Raw genomic sequence first — 21202 nt, forward strand, 5'->3', positions numbered from 1 at the left:
GAGGGACATGTCCAGACATTGTTTCTGCCAGGGAAAAATCAGAGGTCAGGAATCCAGCCCCGTGCAGAGGATCCTCGAGGCCTTTGAGGCCCTTCAAACAGAGCGGCCTAGCAGTGGTGCTCAGCCATAAAGTCACATAAACCTCCCAATCATCTCTTCTGTCCCTTACAGCCATCACTTCCAGAGACTGTGTGAGGTTTAACTCAGTGCTGACAGGTGGAGCAGCCCATGGAGTGTGATCCATCCTTTTATCACAGTGTTGGGTCAGCTCAGCTCAATAAGTGGTGACCTTGCAGTACTAAATGGTCTCCAAAGCGCTCTGAGCTGCAGCTTCTCCTGCCCTTCCCACAGATTTCAGGGCACAGATTTCCCACAAAAGAAATGGGAGTGTTTGGGAGATGGTGCCAGTTAAGGGAAAAGGTAAATCAGCACCTTGTATCACTTGTAATGGTGTCACACTAAAATCACAGTTCGCTGTGAGGGATGCTGCAAATCAGCTTTTGGATGTCCTGTTTTTAAATGCATTAATTATCAGAGGAAAGCATAATCCTGGCCTTAGGTATGTGAGGTGACTGGGCTGTTTTGTGTCTGGGTAAATCAAGGTGCACTCACAGCTCAGGCTGAACACCTCGAGGCCCTCAGATGGGACTTTTACTGCACTGGAAAGCTCATGGTTTACAGGAAAAAATGTTAATACATCCTCATACAGGCAGAGCTTTTGATCCCATTCCTTCAGATTCCAGTTCATCCTTTGTAGCCTGACTCCAAGGAGTGACCGATGCCAGATGCTGCAGAACAAGGGCTGGACAATTTTAGAGCATTGTGGATAGAAGGAAATGGTTTTTCCCAGCATTAGTTTGAAGCACCAGTTGGCCCCAGTTCTGAAGCATGTGGGGGAAGAGAAGGGGTGAGGCTGCACTTTAATTCCCCTTAATGCAGATTTGAAATGGTGGGTTTTGTTTCCCATATGAATGCAGAGGTTTTTTTCTCTCCTATTAAACATCATCAAGGAAAAAAATCGTTGTGAACCAAAGGTTTTAGAGCATTGAAAGGACAGAAAAATCTCTCTGGTGACTGCTAGGCCTCTGCTAATGCTGAGTGCCCAGTTGCCCTGGTCATCTGCTTTCCTAAACTTCCTCCTATGGAAGTATCTGGTTTTCCAGCAGTAACTGTTATTCCCTGTGCCTGAGGGACTTCAGCAAATTACTTCAATTGCTCTGTTTCATTTGCTGTGTTTCTGTTTTTAAAGCAAACCAGCCCACAGTTCGAAATCCCTTTGTAAGGGACAAGAAAGTACCGAGATTCCCTGGAAGTCTCTATTAACATGCCAAATCAATTACAGTGTAATTAGCCAGAACTGTTACTTGTTCAAATCCTGTCAACAAAAATAACTCAGCTTCCCCTTCACATGGCTCCAGCACCTCCATCTTCTTGACAAGGACTTTGGGAGAGAGACCACCTCCCCCAGCCCCTATCAGACCCAAGGCAGGCAATGAAACCCAGATGTGTTCATCATCACAAACACAAAATGCTGGAAAATGGTGGAAAAAAGGAGGACAGAGCTCTCCTGGCCACGCCACGATGCTTTTCCAGGGCAGGATGAGCCCTGTGGGCAGACTGGACCCTGCTGCTTTCCCTGGGGTAAAGCTGCAGGCTGCTGCTGCATTCCCTGATTTATGCCAGCCCTGGGAGAGGGAGGCCCACTCCTGGGAAGCTTTATCTGCAATTCATTTAGGAAAGAGGCAGGTCCTCTCCTCTGACCTAATTGAAAACAGGCAGCCTCCTCCTAATTGTGCACTCCAACCAGTTCATGTGCATTAACAGAGGAAATTGGAGAGGAAAAGGGCTCTGAGTTGACATTCATTTCCTGCACTTGAAGGTCCATATGGCAGCTGTTTCTCTATCTATCTATCTATCTATCTATCTATCTATCTATCTATCTATCTATCTATCTATCTATCTATCTATCTATCTATCTATCTATCTATCTATCTATCTCCAATTCACATTGTTCTTCTCTCTGCAGAAATTTGACTTCAGGTAAAATACAAGGACATTTTTACTGTTCCAACTCTAGACAAATGTATAGAAGGGCACTGTTTTTTCAAAAGAAAAAGATTTGGTTTTGTTCTTTTTTTTAAGACTAAAAGACCTCTTAATGCCAAAAGAGTTAATATTGCTCATCATTACTTTCAAAAGACCCTTTTTGTGCTGGGCTCTGCCTGCCCACAAGGAACACTCCAAGAAAGTGGTCAGTTTTGGTTAAAGTATAGCAAAGCTGAAGGAGAACCTTCATCAAATAGCCAACAGGAGGAGGAAGAGAAATAACCTCATCAGTCAGCAGCTTCAGGAGGTTTAATCCTACAAAGTCATACGTGTTCTGAATGCAAAGTTATATTAAATAATATTGAATCAGCAATAATAGAAAATAGCAAAAATAGAAAATAAATTCTGGTGGTATTTCAAGTGTGTGTTTGCAGTTCCAGTGATCAGGTATTTTTACAGGTCTCAAGTTTTGTGAGCGCTGGAGCAACCAAATAACTCAGAGTTGTTTCAAAGTCACCACAGGCTTTGGAATCTTGATTGTATCTATCTGATCATACATTGAATGTGCTTAAGCAAAAATAGAAATGACTTTTAATTGCAATCAGGCAGCTGTACATACCAAAGTCACCGCAATATGCTAATGAGATGCTAATCTATCCCTTTGCCTTTGCTGCAGTCTCTTTTAGGATTTTATCCCCCAAACAGGTTTTGCAACACACACATCAAGGTGGAGAGTTTTGGAAAATTGCTGCTTATTAGGTGGAATTTCAGGGAAGCAGCAAAACTGGGGGCCTCATTTCCAGGTTGCCCTGGACCACCAGAATGGACAATGCTTGAATTATGACCTGGGCTCTTTCCAGGTCCCCAAATGCATGGGGAAAAGGGAACCTGCCTTCACTGTTATGGTTAACTGCTGAGTTATTGATGGGAATTTTAATACCATTTGTCAGGTGGAGGTTAGGGGGGCCAAAAAAGGGGGCTAGAGGTTTAAAGCAGTTCTGCTGGGTGCTGGCCAATCATGTAGACCAAGAACTGAAAGTGGGTGGTCTTGGAGCAGAGCCAGTGGAAATAGGGCCAGGAGATGGTGTCATCCTTGACTCCAACACATTCATGTTTTGGCTCTCCAGCAAGGGTTATTTTTTCTCTTTATTCTGCAGTTCAACACAAACATCTCCTTCGTTTTCTGAAAGCCGTGGGCTGAGGTGTTCCACCTGCCAGGTGGAAAAGCAGACCAGAAAAATCCCAGCGAGTTCCTAGAAAGAAGGAACACAGCAGGAGCAGGCCCAAGAGGAGGTGTCACACCTGCCAAGCCACCCAGCCAGGAGGAAACTTGGCTTTGGACTCTCACAAAGGTGTGTGAAAGAGTCTTGAGAATCACAAAACAAAGCAATGTGATGTCTGTGGGACCTGCCCACACACTGAGCTTCGACACTTACCTTGAAGTGTTTTGGTGGGAGGTGGGTGTGGGTGTAAGGCTTTGGTATCATCCCTTTAGTCCTCAGCAGAAAACTGAAGTTTTAAGCAGAGCAGCTTGACATTTTCCTAGAAGTAGGAGGGATGCTTTTTTAATTTTTTTAAGTTTTTTTTTTCCTCAGTAGGGGCTGGGCACGTGCCTATGGGTTTTGCAGCACTTTGGAACTCTTGCCAAAACCCGATTCCAGCTGAGTTAAGCTGTGCCCTGTATCACTGCAGGGCTCTTCCCAGTCCATGGATTTCCAGCTGGGCCTCCCACTACTCACTTTTACCACGGGGTTGAAAAAAACATTTTAAATGATGCTTTTTATGTTTTACCTTTTTTCCTTTTATATTTTCTCTGTATTCTTCACACACATATTTGTAGCCTGCTGTATTAGTGATTAGTTTTCCCACTGCTTTTCTATGGCTTTTCCCTAGGCAGAAAGACAAAACAAATTCCAGAGCTCCAAGACCTGGGACCCTTGGTTCTTCCTGGGAACCAAGGATGGAAACAACTCTTTGAGATATATTTCATGGACAAAGCACAGTCAGTGCTGAAGTGGAGCTCCAGAGAAGCGGCTTGACCTGGGGGGGAATTGCATCCCCACCTGTCCTCCTAATTGTTTTTTATCAATTATACTGATTTCCTAAAACCTATAAAATGTACTCACCCCTGGGTTTACCTTTCCAAAACTGCCTCTGAAGGCCTCTTTTATGTTACCTCCTTACTAAAATTATCTCCAGCTTCATTTCCAGGTTGGGAAAAATTTAAACATAAAGAGTTTAAATTGTAGGGACAGGACGCAGGGAATGTCTTCCTACTGCAGGGGTAGGGTTAGATGAGATTTGGGGAAGGAATTCCCTGTGAGGGTGGGCAGGCCCTGGCACAGGGTGCCCAGAGAAGCTCTGGCTGTCTCTGGATCCCTGGAATGTCTCAAGCCAGGTTGGACAGGGCTTGGAGCAGCCTGGGATAGAGGAAGGCGTCCCTGCCATGGCAGGAGTGGGATGAGATGAACTTTAAGGTCCCTTCCAACCCAACCCATTCTGGGATTTTATCACAAACAATAACAAGATTAGATAAAGAGCATTTCAGAAGAGCTGGCTGGATGCTGCTTAGGGCTGAGAAAATAAAAGGGATCTTTCAGTACATTGGCCAAACAAAGCAAATCAGCTCAAAATCCCTCTGAAGTGAATGAAGTTATCAAATTCATTTCTTACATAAGGGTGAAAAAAAACCTCAACCCCCTCAAAAAGGCATTATTTTCTGCACAAAATAAGGCCTTCAGCTTGAGCAAAATGCTGATTTCTGGCCTTGTGAAAGGAAAAACAAACAAAAAGGAAAACTAGAGCATTAAAATCTGCAATAAGAAATGTTCCCCATTTCAGGGTTGCAAGGACTCTTTGGGATGTGGGTAAATTTAGTTCTTTTTTTGTTTTTGCTTGAGCAGAATTGCCTCCCATCTCCCAGCCTTCAGGCAATTTTAGGAATCTTTTTCTGAAATAAATGGATTTTCCCCAAATAAATGTACCAGCACAGACAGTTCTTAAGACACTGATGATTCCAGAAAGACTAAGGGCACATTTTTCAATGAATTTACTATTTTATAATACATATACATGGCTCTGCCCCCGTCTAGCACAGAAACTTCTGAATATCACTTAGCCAATGTGTTAAATGTCTATTTTTAAGTTGTTTTCCCACGCTCTGAGCAGTGAAAACAAGTAAGACCAAGCATATGTGGAGATCATAGCTTGGATGTGGGAAGCCTTCGATTGCCACCTTCATCTGCCTTGGAGGACCTTTGTTTTCCCCCTTGGAGGAGCAAAACCACAGAGCCACGTCTGCAAAACAAAATATTCAGCAAACAGCAGCCAGAGAAGGGACACAACATTTATGGGCTCCCAGAACACAGATGTAAACAGAATCTCCTTCAGCAGCAGAGAAAGCACAGGCCAGGCTGGGTGAAAAAAAAAGATAGTTTTAGGTGTTGGCAGCTAAATTGGTCTTTAGATGTTGTTGAGGTATTTATAGAGCTCCTGGAAAGGGATTTGAAAATATGCCATAATTAAACATTTGAACTGGGATAATGTTGTGATAAATGATCACATGGAGGTCCCAAACACCTTAAATAGTCACTGTGTGCTCCTAAACCAGAATGTTATTGGCCCTGATCTTGATTTAATGTCCTCAAAAGGGGCTTTAAAAACAAACGTGAGACAGAGAAGTCAGGCATCAAGTTTTTATTTCAGGATTCAAAAGCCTAATGAGGTAAGGAAGCTACCAAGAGATCCATAAAAAGAAAGGCAAAAGGTTGAACAGTCCACAGCCTTGCACAGGAGGTGGTTGCAGATGTGCATGATACACAACACGGGGCAATTGCTAAGCTTGCTATTTAAATGTTAATCAAATCTTTTCGAAATAGAAGCAGGGAGAAAAGGGATAATTCCTTTTCCTGTACTTCATCAGATGGCAGTGGGAGAGCCCACCAGCTGTGAGGAGGCTGTGGAGTGCTTGGCTTCTGTTCTGGTGATGAGGTTTTGATGAGGAATGCACTTTGCACCAAATAATGGCTTTCCTCTGGTTCCCAACCCAGATGCAGCTGAACTGGCACAAGGGGCTGATGGACTGGTGGCACGAGGGACCTTCCTTGGCCCTTTACGAATTCCTTTCCACAGACACGTGTCACCACTCAGAAGAGCTGGGTAGTTCTGGATGAGCAAAAGAATCCAGAACACCAGCAGTGATGGACAGTTAAAACTCCAGCATTTTGGCACATCCTCCGTTGGCATGGCTGCTGAAGGAGCTGGAACAATTTACATCTCCTAAGAGACTTCACAGACATTCCTTCTTTATTGTCCAACTAAAAATACCCCAGCCTTTTGGCTTGGGCTGTTTTTAGAGGTGGGATGGTGGGCAGGCCTTTCCCAGCCAAATGCTGCAGTGGCAGTGAGTGCTGGGTGCTGAAAATGCCAGTGGATTTGTCATGGACAGCCTTTCCTCTCATCTGCTGGCCTTTCTGACAAATTCAGGACACTATTTTTTGAGGTGTCCAGCTATTTACAGTTTTTCTCCCTCCACAGTGAAACCTGGGAGTCAGACACATTTCCCTGGGCCACGAAGAAAGAGCAAACAAATTGGGGAACTCCAACAATTCCAAGCAGAGTATGATCTGTCTTCTTTTATTTTCTCAGATCTGCTTCCCTCCCCACACACACCAAACAAACAGCCTGACATCATCTTCATTCAGCACACAAAATCTATAGCAAGAGCAAACACCCTTTTCCTTCCTCTTTAACTGTGCAGAACCTAATCCCAACTCACCACAGGAGAGATGGTCTGTGTGTATTTTCCTCTTCCTGTTCTTCTATAAATAAGCTGAGTTTTACATCATTGTCTATTAAACCATCACTGTTTTTTTCTTTTTCTTTAACTCTTTGACAGACAAAGTGGGCAGGATGTAGCCCTTGGTATTTACAGCAAGTCCTTAACTCTGCAAGCAAAGTGGTGCTGAATCCAAATGAGGATATCAAATGTGGATCCTAAGGACACCTGTACCTTTAGAATATGAACAATGCTGCAAGAGTATTAAATCTGGATTCTCCTGACTTCTGTGTATAGAGTCTGCCTTTGGTATAGCATTACATTCATTTTTTCTCTGTCATTCAGATGCACAAACCAAGCATGCCAACGTGCCCATACAAATGTTAGGAGCATTTCAAGTTCCTCACAGATTTTGTAAGCATAGGGAATAAAGCTCAATGGAACAATTATTCCAGCATAGTGTTACACACAGCAGCCTCCTGAATAATTCCATATGTGTGCTGTCTCAAAGCAGTGAAATCAATCAGTCAAAAGCAATCGGTCTGCTGCAAATTGCCAATGTGTGTGTGGAAATAAAAAGACATGAGGGGCTTTGACCACTCCTGTGATTTTTTTTAAGAGCTGCTAGACATCCTTTGGTTGGGGTGGGCTGTTCAGTTATCACCCTGGCTGTGCTTGAAGAGCCAGGAGTGTGAATTAACATGTCTTTGTGTGAGAAGCTGACAGGGCATATTTTCATTTCTCCTCAACATGCTCGTGTATACATAGAAGCTATGTGTACCACACAAATTTATCTGGGCCAGAGTGAGCTGTAGTGTCACATGCCTGCTGCCACAGAGCTGGGACAGGCTTCCAGAGCCTGCCAGGATGTGGATGTGACCTCCAGCTCAGCTGGCAGGGCATGCCCCTCACCAGAGGGACAGAATGAACCACCCAGAGGGACAGAATGAACCACCCAGAGGGACAGAATGAACCATCCGTGGTTCCTGATGGCATCAGCTCAAAGAAACTTCTGTCCAGCCTAGGCCCCACCTCACCTGAGCTCCCTGCTGGATGGGAGAGCTCTGATCTGGTTTTTTCATGGTGCTGCTGCTCTGCTGTGTGCTCTGTTTTCACCTCTGTTCCTCAGGGCACAGGAATCCTCCTCTCCCTCCTGCACCCTCACATCCCATCCCATGGATGGACCTTTATCCCTCTCCTTGATCTCTCCAAGGGTCACCAGCCCTCCAGGGGATGCAGCCAAACCTCAGTGACTGCTCAGTGACCTTGGCACTTCACCCAGAGCCTCCCCAAAAACACCTTGCAGGCCCTGAGCCTTGCTTTTGGAGGTTTGAGGTTTCTTTTTGTGGAGCTGGGCTGAGCAGAGGGGTCCAAGGAGAGCTCCAGGACACACCCAGGGGTGTCAGGCTCTTGTTTCCCTGCAGCTGGGAGCAGGGTTGGACCTGGGGACACAAAGGCACACAGCCTTTGTATACATACATATAAATATATATTACTATAAAATAGATAAATATATAAAACAGAAATATAAAAATATAGAAATATATAATGTATCAATAGAAAATATAATATTATATAATTATATGTAAATATTAATATATAACTATAACAGTATAAAATTATAAAATATATAAATATAAAATTACAAGATTATATATATATATATATATATATATATACACACAAAATCCCCAGGCAGAATCTGCCCTGTGTGTAGTCTCTGCTCTCACTGGCCACATCCTGCCAGCAGCCCAGGAAGAAGCAGGGGCAGCTCCTGGAGGCAGTGGTGGCCAGGGAAAGGCCCCCCACCCCTCCTGATGGCAAAGGCTGCTGCCCTTGACAAGCTGGCTCTGCAGCTGAGTGTTGGAGTGTGGCTGTCACATCGCCCTGACAGGAGCAAGTTGGTTTGAAGGCATTTTCAAAGCAGTAACCACGGGATATTTTTAGCTGACTTGTGCTCGCAGGAGAAATATAGTCACTTTTATTTAAACACAACCTGGAATTGCTCAGCCCACGTTGATAGGGCATGTCAAGTGGGATGTGTAATGCCAACATGTCCTACAAGCATCATGACATACCTATATATAGTGGAGCATCCATTTAGCATGAAAATCCCTGTGCTGAGCATGAAGAAAATTACTTTTCCACGCTTGATGCTTGGAGGGGGAGCACCATAAAATCAGCTCTGAAACTGGCTTCTGACCTTTCTCCTGCCACACTGTGCTGTCCAAAATAACCTTTCACACACAGCAGTTTAACACCTCCTTGTCTTGAAGGAGAACCACACAGAAACCCCTTCCCCAGGGAGGTTTTGGGAATGAAACCTTTGCCAGCATTAATGGTTGAGCTGCCTCCAGCCAGGCCATCTGAAAATATCAGAACCCCCCACCTTCATCTGTGATTAAAAGAACCCAAACAATGAACCGCAAAAAGCTGTTGGAATTGTCACCCTTCCTCCTCCAAGGCAAAAGGATAACAAAAATGTAATAAATAACAAAAACCCCCAGCCCACAGAGAGCAATCCTGCATGCTCCTGTCAAGTGCAGAATCAGCCAAAGGTGTCATTGTGCCTGTATCACACCTGTCAAATCCAGGGAAGGATGAGGATGTGGAGCAGAAATCACAGACAGCTTGGAGAAGCCAGCCAGAGGCACACAGAGACACGATGTACCACAGAGGGATTTTTCAGCCTTTGGTGACAGCAGATATTTGGATTCAGGAGCATTTGCCAGGGGCCATCACTTGCTGGGGAGGCTGAGGCTGAAACCATTCCCTTTCAAGGCAGCCTGCCTGTGCAAGGCCTCAGGTTGCTGAGACAAATGTGGTTTGTTATCCATATGATAGCTGAAATTATATATTAATCTAATAAATTATATTTATCTAGCTTCTTTTTTGGGGCTGTGTTATTGCTGTGAGCTCATTTCTACTTGGGTGGATCTTGACCTGACCAGGGTTGTTTTTAGTGTATGAGTTCCTGCTTAACAAGTGAATATTGGTTGATTTGAGGGAGAATTCCCTCTAAGCATCTGCAAAACTAATTTAGGCTTTTCCTCCTAACCCCCAGGCAAATGCTCCTTTTTGCAGGGCCTGCAGACAACAGGCATCACTTCTGGAGGATTATCACACTAACCAACAGTTTAACCCCCTGCTATCCTGCTCCTCTCCACTGGTGCAGGGTGCAGGACCCATTTTCATCACAGCAGTGCCTGCCATAAATTCTCTGCTGATCCCTGGGGAATTCTTCCAGGCATTCCAGCCACTATAAAATCAACAAGTTGCTCCCTCACAGAGCTTAGGGGTGCATTGCCCATTCCTCTGACATCCTCTTGTCTTTGTTTCCTTCCAAATATTGAAGTGAGCAATATTTTAATTTCTCTCTTTCCCGCACCTTGTGGGATCTTTCCAAAGAGCAGTGCCAGGATTCCCAAGCCCTGTGATCCTGGGTAGCATCCAAAGATCAGCCATCCATTGCTGCTGAGGTTAGGGTTAGGTTTATGGCTCAGTTTGTGTCTTTTTTTTTTTTTTTCCTATCCATATGAGAATAACAGAAAATGGCAGTTCAAGGTTATTTTTTTCTGTTTAACCTCCTCCTGGTGTCCCAAAGTGTGCTGCACAAAGCCCTTATCAGGGCTGCAGGGCAGGTTTGAAGATAAGCATTGTTTCTCTCAGTCACGATTTGAGAGTGAAGTGGTGGGAGTTTCATTATCAAAGGCTGGCCCAGCTGCCAAGTTTTAAACAATTCTGAGATCAGCTCGTTGTACCTCCCTCCTGCTGCTCCCCGGCCCTGCTTTGAAGTGACTTTTGGGAAGGAGTTAATCAAGTGCAGAGCTCAATCCAGGCTCTCCTGCAAGCCAGGCTCAAGCACAACCCAAAATTCAAGACTGTGAGGGCCACGAGGGGTTTTCCTTGCTTCACTTTACCCTGCTCCTAATATCCCTGCTTGTCCTGAGTGTGCATTTACCTCAGAAAGTGTCAGTTCACATTTTGGGGTTTTGGGCTTTGATTTTGGGATTTTTTTTGGCTTGATTTTGTTTCTCCCATGGTGAAGGAAACCAGTCCCAATCCAGCAGAGCACCTGCTAACATTAAATTCATGTTTTTCAGGGTTGGAGCTAACGCAGATTTCTTTCTTAGCCCTACATCAATTAGGAGGATGTACCTCAGCCCAGTAGGATCCACTTGACAGACATGCCCCGAGCTTTTAAATTGTCTTGGTCTTTTACACAAATTGAACAAATCCCACAGAGCTGCTGGGTGGCTCGTGTGCTCCAGTCGTTCTGGGGCTGTGTCCTCCTGCCCTGAAGAGAGCTGAGGAAACCTGCCAGTACTCTGGGAAGCAGGAAAAACAGGAGCAGAGTCATCCGAATGCTTAACACCTCCCCTGAATGCAATTTGCATTGTAGGAAGACCAGGTAATTTCTCAGAGTGACAGTCAGACAGAGAGGAGATGCTTCCCCATTTTACACATCAAAGAAAAGGGAATCAAGGTTGTAAAAGCTCTGTTTTCCTGCCTAGTTCCTCTCAGAGATGGGGGGGAGCTGCGGGGGTTTGTGGCTTTGGAAGCATCTTAGGGGGCACCTGGTGGGACACACACCCAGGATTTGGTGGGATACACACCCAGGATTTGGTAGGACACAGATCCAACACCTGGTGGGACACACACCCAAGATTTGGTGGGACACACACCCAGCTCTGACCCCAGGCAAGGATGACTCCATAAAACCTCTCCTGCAGGCATTCCCCATGTTCCCACCCTGCTCTCCTCGCAGACCACAGCAGCTCATGGAGGAATGCAGCTGCTCCTCATCAGCATGGAAACGCTGTTCTTCCAGCTGCAATCAAATGGTTATTTTCCTCCAAGTGCCAGAATTCAGGCTTGCCTGTGTTTCCCTCACGATCTCTAACAAAAAGGGATGCCTGACTCATGGCAGCACTGATTCACACCTGAGAACTCCCAGTACTGGGAAAAGCCCTGCAGACAGTCAGGGAGAGATATCTTTGTGGGGTTTAGGAGAGTTTGCATTTCTCCTCACACAGCCTCTTGGCCTCTCATGGGCTGGGCTGGGGAAACCTCAAAGCCCTACACCCCAAAGTCACAGCACTGTGACAGTCACAGCACTGTCCCTGAGGAGCCCCTTGGATTTTCCCAAGGACAAATGGTTGTTTCTTCTTGTTCATGCAGCCCCAAAACATCTGAGCTTGGTCCATGCAATTGCTCTGCCCTCCACACCCCCTGCCCAGCCAGGCTCGAGGGCCAGGGGATCCTGTAATCTAAACAGGACAAGAGTGACAAACAAGGCAGGAGCATGTCCTCTCAAGAGAGAGGGATGTGGGGGTGATGGATGAGGGGAGGGGAGAGGATTGATGGCAAAGAAAGGGTTTATGGCAATCCCCAGCCTAATAAAACTTAAATAGGGCAATTTCTTATTCCGAAATCCGTCAGTGACCTTTGGCAAATCAATTCATCTCTGTCTGTGCCTCTAGTAAATGGGAATAATACAGCCTTGCTGTCTGGAAAACCCTTGGTGATTCTCAGATGAAAGATGTTTTATTGGTGGCAGTATCATCCTTCACTGTCATTAGCATGATAACAGATCCATCACCTAGCAACAGAGCAGCCTGTCCACGGATTTCTCCTGGATTTTGGCTCTCTAGCAACCTGCTTTTCATTGCAAGAGGTTTTACAACCTGTGGCTGCTCTTCCCTTCGTGTCCCTGCTCCAGACAAGCACATCTGCCACACCCCAAGCCCTCCTGCCCCCTTTCACTGCTCCCTTGTACCTCTCACCATCACGGCCAACAAAATTTGCTTCTCTTAGCTAAAACATCCCAGCAGAAGTTCTGAATTAAAATATAAACTTCATGCAACCTCAGGAATACAACTATCTTTCAGATGTGCACAAATTACAGGGGGGAAAGCAGCAATCAGGAAGCTTTGCAACATTTTGCAGAAGCCACAGTTTTTGAGGACAAAGTTGCACGTACATGAACGTCACCGAGCACCGGGGATCACGAGTCCTGCCAAGTCCTGTGGTGCCTTTAGATGTGTGACAGGGGCACTCCTTCCACCCTCAAGTGGTGCACAGACCAAGCTAAACCACTAAAACCAGCATCAGCCACTGCTCGGAGACAGGATCAAAGGGAAAGATAAGCATAGCAAAAGCATTGTCCTGCTTTGTCCAAGACAAGCCATCCCTAATACTTATCTTTTTGTCTAAGCCCTTTGCTCAAGCCCAGCTGCTTTGGGAAGGCCCCTTGCTGGAAGAAATAGGGGGAAGTTGTGCAACAGGATTTTTAGCTATTAAGGAGCAATAAGATTCGTGTCTATTAAAATACATGAATTCATGACTGGTTATTAAAAAATACTGCACAGTCAGTAGCTCTCTCAGTGTCTGAAGGCACAGCAGCCACTCCAAGGCATCAATTAGTTTTTCTATCAAAGATGAGAACCCCCCAGAGCCATCTCATGTTTCCAGGTCAGTACCTGGGCCTGAGCAGGGCTGTCACCATGGTGCTGACAGAGTGTGACACTGTGACACGGGTAATTGCCAGCAGTTTGCCTTTCTTGCCCCTCATCACCCCAGCACAAAGTACAAACCACAATGGCTTTAAGAAGTTGCCTTTTAAGTTTTATTTACCGTGCCTGAAAGGATTTGAGGATGGGCAGTGTGAAACCCCTGTAAAGAATTGTTTCTGAGGTGCCAGCAGCCCTTTGAAGAGGTGAGTGTGACCCTCCCTAATTGCTGTGTAATGCCATCCTCAGCCTGGGAGGCACAGGTAAATAATAAATAAATAAGCAATCAGCTTCTCAGTCTTGCACTGACTCGGGGTTTGGTGTCTTCATTCAACGGGGCTTGCAGGTAATTCAATAAAGATGATCCTGTCCACACAAACTGCTCTCTTGGCAACCACAATTCAAGCAGTGGGAAATCTTGTAAGCAAAGGGTGGGCTGGGAAGAGAAGGAATTGGTGAGCACACAGCATCAGGCTCTCCCAGCAAGGACAGAAATGAGGAGGGTGTTTGTCTCCTGACATCCTGCCTTCCCTGTAATGTTGAGCAGCCCTAAATGAGTCCCATGGGATGCAGGTCCCCAGACATCCCCCAGCACAGGCCCTGAGAGGGCTCAGTGGGTGCCACATCCCTGGTTCCTGCCAGGATTGCTCAGCACAGGCACCAGCAAACACCAGCAGCATTTTCATCCACAGCCCTGTCACCCCTGCATTTGGAGCAGCTCTGGTGGCCAGGGAAGTCCCATTTTCCATGGAACCACCTGTTTGGGTGGCAGGGGAATTCTCCATCCCTGCTGGCCCTGAACACCTGGCACAGAGCAGGAGGGGCTGTGGGAGCACAGGGCAGCTCTGCCCAGCTCAGGTTCTGTCTCTGCCTGGCTCATTCCTGCTCCTGCAGCCCAGGCCACCCTGCCCTGCCTGCAGAGATGCAATTCATCACTATGGAGACTGCTGCAAGCCCCAGCTGGGCTCAGGGGCTCAGCCCAGCACGAGGCAACGGTGCTGGGGCCTTTTTGGAAGGAGATTTTTCCGCAGGTGTGCAGTGCCCGAAGGCAAAGGGAGGGTAACTGCTAGCACAGGGGGTGCAGGTGGGGCTTCCTGAGGCAGGGAAGTCCCTCTGACATTGAGCAGGTCCCTGCCATGGAGGGAATCAAGGGCTGCTTGTCAGAGGAATGGCTGCATTTGGGTTTTTGAAGGGTCTCCCATCCCTCATGCTAATGGAGGGTTTTCACCTCATGGAAAATCCTGCACTGTGTGTAAAGCCTTGGCTCAGGGGGTCCCTCAAAGGCAGGGAAATCACTGGAAACCACAGGTCTGCAGGTCTGTGGGAGTGTCCATGCAGGGCCATTGTCACCTCAGGTCCCCACGGCAGGGCTCCCAGCCTGGACCAGAGGCCAGACAGTCCCAGGAGCCCATGACCCCAGCACATCCTCCCTTCCCTGCAGTGAAACACCAGAATGGAGTGCTGGAGGAGGGCTGTGGTGATACACTGTCCTGGGAAGGCACCAGACACTCTGCTCTGCTCCCCTGACAGTTCTGCAGATGTTCACTCAGGGCAGCAGCCCCAATTCCCAGCAATTTCGTGGCAGAACACACTGGAACAGCTGCCCACAGTTCAGTCTGGGCTGTGAGCAGCACTGGGCAGCTCCCAGAGGAATTCTGTGGGGGCCTCTCCTGCTCTCACAGGCATCCAGGCCCTCAGGGACAGCACCCGTGCCCCTGGGATTTGAGCAGCTCTGCCGGGGCCAGGCCCGAGCCTCTCTGCTGGCAGCTCCTTTCCGTCCCTCAGACGCTGCAGCGGCCCTGAGAGGGAACATTGCCCAGCAAGGGCTGCTGGCAGTGCTGGCTCGGCAGAGAAACCCCAAACACAGCTGCTGGAAAGGGTGAGCCGTGCTCTCCACAGCACCATTCCACTCATTTAGGAAGGGGAAAGGTTAGCATGGGGCTGCTTTCAGTCTGGGGATGCCATTTTACCTAAATCTGGGCTCTCAGACACTTGGTTTTCCCCAGCCTCACATCCTGAAGCATTTTCCCTGCACGAGCATCCAGCTCTTTTCATGCAGACATCCAGCCCAGCTGCACTGGCACTTCCAACAGAGCCCTGGGGCTCCAGAAGTGCAAACAGCAGATTGAAACCTCTCAGATTTGCTTGGGAGCCTTCCAGGCCGAGAGAGCTGGCAGCCTGTGACAGTTTTGTCACCCTGTGCTGACAGAGCCAGGCCCTGTCCCTGCAGCTGCAGTGACACCTTTGCCTGCTGTGTCCTCCTTCCCCCGGGCTGGAAAAATTGAATCTCCTGTGTCTGGGGCCAGGAATTCTGAGGCAGACCCCCTGCAGATCAGTTCTGTCACAGCTGAAATCTCCCTTTGTGTTCAAACAACATAAAAGGCCTCGGGGTTATGCTCGTGAGCTGTCAGGAAAGGTCGTGCCCGGGAGAACCTGTCACAGATCCCATCCCAGCACCCCTCAGCCTCCTGAAAAAATGTCTGAGCCCTCCTGGCTGCTTTTGACCAAAGGGAGTGTGAAATCAGACATTTCCCAGGTTTTGTGAGGAGTGGTGACCAGGTAGAGGAAACTCCCATCAGCTCACTGGGATGCACAGGAAACGTGGTTCCACACATGGCAAATTGTCTGGGAGCAGCAGAGATGGGGGCGAAAAACCTGAGTTTATCTAACAGCCATCTGGAAAGAAAGGCTCTGGTGACCTTTCTTTGTTCTGGATTTTGTCCTTTCTGCTTGTAAGAGATACAAGGAATTGGGGTTTTTTCCCCTTGTACAGGTGGAAGAGTGCTCTTCATACAAACATTAATAAATATCATATTTCTTTTAGTTTTAAAACAAGCTTAGCACCTCACACTTAATAATAATCTTATTTTCTTCTCAGCTGGCAGGGAGAAGCAGGGATGCTCCTGCAAACTCCAATCCCACTCTAGGCTCTATCCAGAAGCCCTTTGTTCTTCTGATTTCCCTCAGTCATCCTATGACAGGCTTCCTTTGGGATCAAATATTGAGGAGCTCTGTGAAGCTCCAAGGGATACACAAGAGAAAATTGGCCATTTGTGGCCACAGAGGATGGAAAAATCAGGGAGGAGACAGGCAAAACCCCAACTCCTGCACACAGCAACAGTGCCTCTGGATTTTCTGCTCACTTCTGGATAAGCATGGCCAATGTGAGCTTGGGGTGCTACAAGCAGTGAAGTTTTTCAGTATTTAGCAGCCCATTTACAGGAGAAGCACAAAGACCAACACCTTCAGCAACAGCTGATGGTTTCTGCTCCTTCTCACTCAATAAATCCAACACCTGGTTTTCCAGGCAGAAGAGCCTGAACAAAACCATTTTTACCACTCTGGCTCCTGAACTGCTGCCCAGTGATCAGCCAGTTTGCAAAGCTCTCCTGTAAATGCTTCACAGCAGCTCAGAAAGGCCCCACAGAGGTGTTTCCATTCCAAAGCTCAGAACTGCTCTTTTCCCAACACCCAGCCTGAAGTGTAAGGTGCATTTTCAGCTGTCAAATACATTCATGACAGGTTTGGTGCCAAGACTGAGGCAAACACCAAAAAAAGATCTCAAAATTCCACTAGACCAGGCTGCTCCAAGCCCCATCCTTGTAGTTTTTGTCCTGAGTTTTTATCTTTGCTATGCAGTGACCTGGCAAACAAAGTCAGCAGTCTGTGGCAATCTTGTTCCAAAAGTACATATATTTAATAATGATACCAAATACAGCTTTTCCCCCCTGGAATTTCCACTGTGATATTCAGTAGGTCCCTGCTGTGGTCACTGCAGTTAGACTGTACATAGCTACTGACTATGCTGAATACATGGTTATGTTTTAGCAGTGTAGTACTCATATATTCCCTATAAATATAATAAAATACTTCACATTTGTTTTCATTCTGATCCTTACACATATTTCCTGTGTTTCCACAAATGAAAAAAAAATCTAAAACCAAAACAAAACATGTCTCTTTCCTGCCTCCCCCAACCTTTTATTGGGTTCCAAATAAACCTGAGTTTGCAATTCAAGTTGGCATCTGCCATCTGCTCGGGTATGGGAGTCTGATGAACACAAAGGGGGGATTTCAGTGGTGCCTGATTTCAGTGGTGCCTGATTTCAGTGGTGCCTGATTTCAGTGATCCCTAATTTCAGTGGTCCTTGATTTCAGTGATCCCTGATTTCAGTGATCCCTGATTTCAGTGATCCCTGATTTCAGTGATCCCTGATTTCAGTGGTGCCTGATTTCAGTGATTCCTGATTTCAGTGATCCCTAATTTCAGTGGTCCTTGATTTCAGTGGTCCTTGATTTCAGTGATTCCTGAATTTCAGTGATCCCTGATTTCAGTGATTCCTGATTTCAGTGGTCCCAGCCCACTGGCTTGGCAGCACAAATGTGCTCTTAGCATGAAGAGAATGAAAATGCTCTGACATTTATAAATGAAGGAGTTAAAACGGCCCCCTTGGGATAAACAGGTGCTCTCCACAAACAGAATGATCTGAAAATGGATAAAATTATTCCAGGGCTGTCTTTTCTCATCATATTGGGGTTGTCACGTTTATTATTTTACACAATTCCCTCAGAGGTGGGAGTCCTCACCCCACTGAAGGGTCCAAGATGCTCATGGGCTCTCCAGGGCCAAACCCCAGTGCTGAGGGAAGGTCCCACCGGCAGGGATGAGATGGGTGCTCTAGGCATCACTCTGCTGCTTTTGCCAGCACTGAGCAGCCCAGTTATCTGTCAGTATTTGGATTAATGTCCATTTTTCCCTGTAGATTTTGGTGTCAGGCCTGTACAAAGGCTCAGCTATGGCCCTCCTGACCCAGGCTCTGAGTATCCTGCTGGTGGAACTGGAAGGAAAACTTCCCAAACGTGGGTAACCCTCAGCACCTGCACGGACACCAACAGGGCAATGAAATTTTTTGTGAAATTATGGATGAAAACAGGGCCTGGATTCCCACCAGTGGCACAATCCCATCTTCCAGGGACAAGAATTAACCACCTCTGCTTCCTGGGCTTTGCAATACCATTCAGTGGTGGCAGCAGGACCAGGCTGGAACAAGCCTTGCTGAGATGCTCTGAACACACAAGCACGTACACAGGGACGGTACAGACGAGAGAAAAGAGCAGTCTTTGTCTTTGGCTAAACCTTCTAATTTATAGGAAATGGTTTGAGGACAGAAACAGAACCAAAAAGATGTTGCCAACCTCCCAGATGTATCATTTACTTAGAAAAACAAGACTGGTGTACAGAACATGGTGTCTTCTAAGAAAGTAAATCTCCACTCCTTATAACAATACCCAATTTTTGGTAACCACTACATTACCAATCTTGGAGTATAAAATGGACTTGGTACAGGCTCATGTGTCCTTTATTAGTCTTTTTAATCCACTGCAGCCTCAGAGAAGCCTTCAAGTGTGTCCAAAGCTGCCTTGGTGTAACAGGGACCAATGCAGTAAATTTCCACATGATGACACTTGTTTTTAAATAATCACAGTTTTCTTCATGAAAAAAATGATTGTGTTATTACCTACTTTATGTAATTAACAGCAAAATCTGCTTGGAATTCCAATATTCCCACTTTTTCTGAGCTAGACCACTCGTGTCTTTACTCAAGCTTTCTACCACCTCCATCTTCTCGGCAGGGCTTGTCAGCAAGCTCACTTTGGACAGAGTACTGGCATTTCCCCCCCTCCTGGCCCAGGAGCAATGCCTGCAGCAGCAGCACGGGCTGTGTGGCACAGGCAGGTGGAGCAGGGACAGTCTCAGCACAGATCCTGGAGGAACCAAACCCTCGGTGCTCGTGGTTCTTCCACCCAGCTGAGAGCAGTGAAAATGCAGATCCACTTGGCTCTTGCAGGGTGTTTTACTGTACAGTCAGGTGCCAAATGTGAGTATTTCTTAACAGCACAAGCAGAGCCCTTTCCTGTCAACTGTAATATGTAGGACAGTGCCTTCCTTGCAAGCAAACCTCCGATTTCCTGCGCTGCACCGCCGTGGGGTGACAGCAACGTGCCTGTGGCTTTCCCTTCTTGCTCAAAGGGGAAAAAGGTTAGATCCCAGAGAAGAGCAGTGCAAATCCCAGGATGATGTCAGGCTAACACTGGCCGCTGACAGCCTCTGTGTTGAAGGAAATCTGTGTGGGGCTCATCTGCTGCAGCTGAGGCATCCTGGCCTCCAGGGGCTTCTCGCTCGCCGACTGCATGCTCTGGTTCCTCTTCCTCAGCATCTGTCCGATCCCCATCATGGGGAACCTGCCCCTGCTTTTCACACAGTTTGGGCTGCCCAGGGGGTTGCTGGGGACCAGCTGGGTAGGGGACACTGCCTCTTCCTTCGCCTGGTACGCTTTCTCTTCATAGGTGAAAGAGACCTGGGTGGGGTGGATGGGGGACGTGCTCCCCGGGGTAAAGAGCGGCGACAGTGTCCTTTCACTGGAGCTTTTGTAAGGGAAATTCATTGGAGAGCCCAAAATTCTGTACTGGTGAGAGGGGGAAACCTGGTCTATTTGGTCCTCCCTGTCCACTGACTCGAAGGAGTGCACGATGTTGAGGATGAGAGGGGAGTCCCTGGGGCGGCCCCCGATGCGGGACGGCTCCGGCTGCGGCGACTCCTGCCTCTTGAGGAGCCGGGGGGTCCTGGGGGGAGCCTGCTGCACCTCCAGGTATTCCAGGGAGCTGGAGGTCACACAGCCTGTCCTGGCTGCCAGGGGCTCGTGGAAAGGGCTCCCAGCGCCGCTGGAGTCTGCAAGGCAATGGGAGAAGGAAGCAGGAGAGCACACTGCAGTTACTAGCACTGGCCACAGCCACAGGAACCTAGGGATGCTCCAGCTGCCGCAAAAAGTCTGGGATGCACTCACAACCCAATTCCCTCATCCCCCCTCAATACTAACACCATTGCTTCCCAGGGGATTTACCTGCCCTCTTCCTCACAGGCAGGAAAAGTGCTTAAACTGAGACAGGCACTTGAGAAGGAAAAGCACAGATGTCTCCAGCTGTTTGTATTAATTATATCCACACCACCACACACACACACTGAGGAATCTCACATTTCTCTTTTCTCAGCGCCACTTTGTGTGGCTCTTGCTGGACCTGTATTCCCTGACACACCTAGAGACACAGGGGAGCACAGTGAGTTAATCCCTGGAGGCTCTCCTTGCATTTTGGAACAAAATCTGTCCCTGGTTTCACACATGTAAATATGGAATACCAGCACTGGCCAGCACAGGCTGTTACAGTTGGAACAGATTTGCTGCATCAGCTTCAGCAAGAACCTTCCTCCAGCATGGGCTGAAAAGAAATGGCACAAAACCTTTGCAGGATTTGGCCCAGACAAACAAAACAGCCTGTGGAGAAGATCTGCCCAGCTCCTACAGAACGCTGGCACTGCCTCATGCCAAGCTAATCACAAGCAAGCACGTTCTGCTGCCTTGATGGAAAGCTGTCCAAGGAACCTGCCAGGCCCTCCTAATTGAATTAACTGGTAGCTATTCCATCAGCTCCCTGGGTCTCAAATAATCTAAAAAGGATCTGAAATAATTCAGCTCTGCCAGCACCCAGGTCCCAGCCACAAATCTCAGGTGTATTTCTTGTGGAGGGATGGTCTTGAGGATGAACAGGGTGAAATCTCACACTTGTGTGGGAAAAGTAGAAAGAAGTTCATTCCAACCAGTTTCTTTCCAAAACTGGCAAAAATTATTTAAGATGTGCCAAAATATAGTCTCCATAAGCACAGAAATGCTTTAGCTGAGATCTGCATGATTTTCAGAACAAAAAAGCAGGGAGAAACATAAAGAGGAAAAAAATGAACTAGATTTTCTTCCCCCGTGCCTTCCTCCCAAAAGGGACAGCAAATCTCAGCAAAATGGACATTTTATAATTT

The 21202-nt window shown here is 47.1% G+C and overlaps 1 protein-coding gene across 2 annotated transcripts in view; it reads right to left on the minus strand.

Moving 5' to 3' along the window:
- Nucleotides 1-17020: 17020 nt before the first annotated feature.
- HUNK (hormonally up-regulated Neu-associated kinase) overlaps nucleotides 17021-21202 on the minus strand; it is a 38985-nt gene continuing 34803 nt past the window's right edge. For both annotated transcript variants that reach the window (XM_030951529.1, XM_030951538.1), the window contains exon 10: nucleotides 17021-20065. In XM_030951529.1, the coding sequence (XP_030807389.1) occupies nucleotides 19422-20065 (644 nt within the window). In that variant the 3' untranslated portion in view covers nucleotides 17021-19421. The remainder of the gene's footprint in view (nucleotides 20066-21202) is intronic.

The sequence above is a fragment of the Camarhynchus parvulus genome, chromosome 1, assembly GCF_901933205.1.
Source record: "Camarhynchus parvulus chromosome 1, STF_HiC, whole genome shotgun sequence".
In the NCBI taxonomy this organism is placed as follows: Eukaryota; Metazoa; Chordata; class Aves; order Passeriformes; family Thraupidae; genus Camarhynchus; species Camarhynchus parvulus.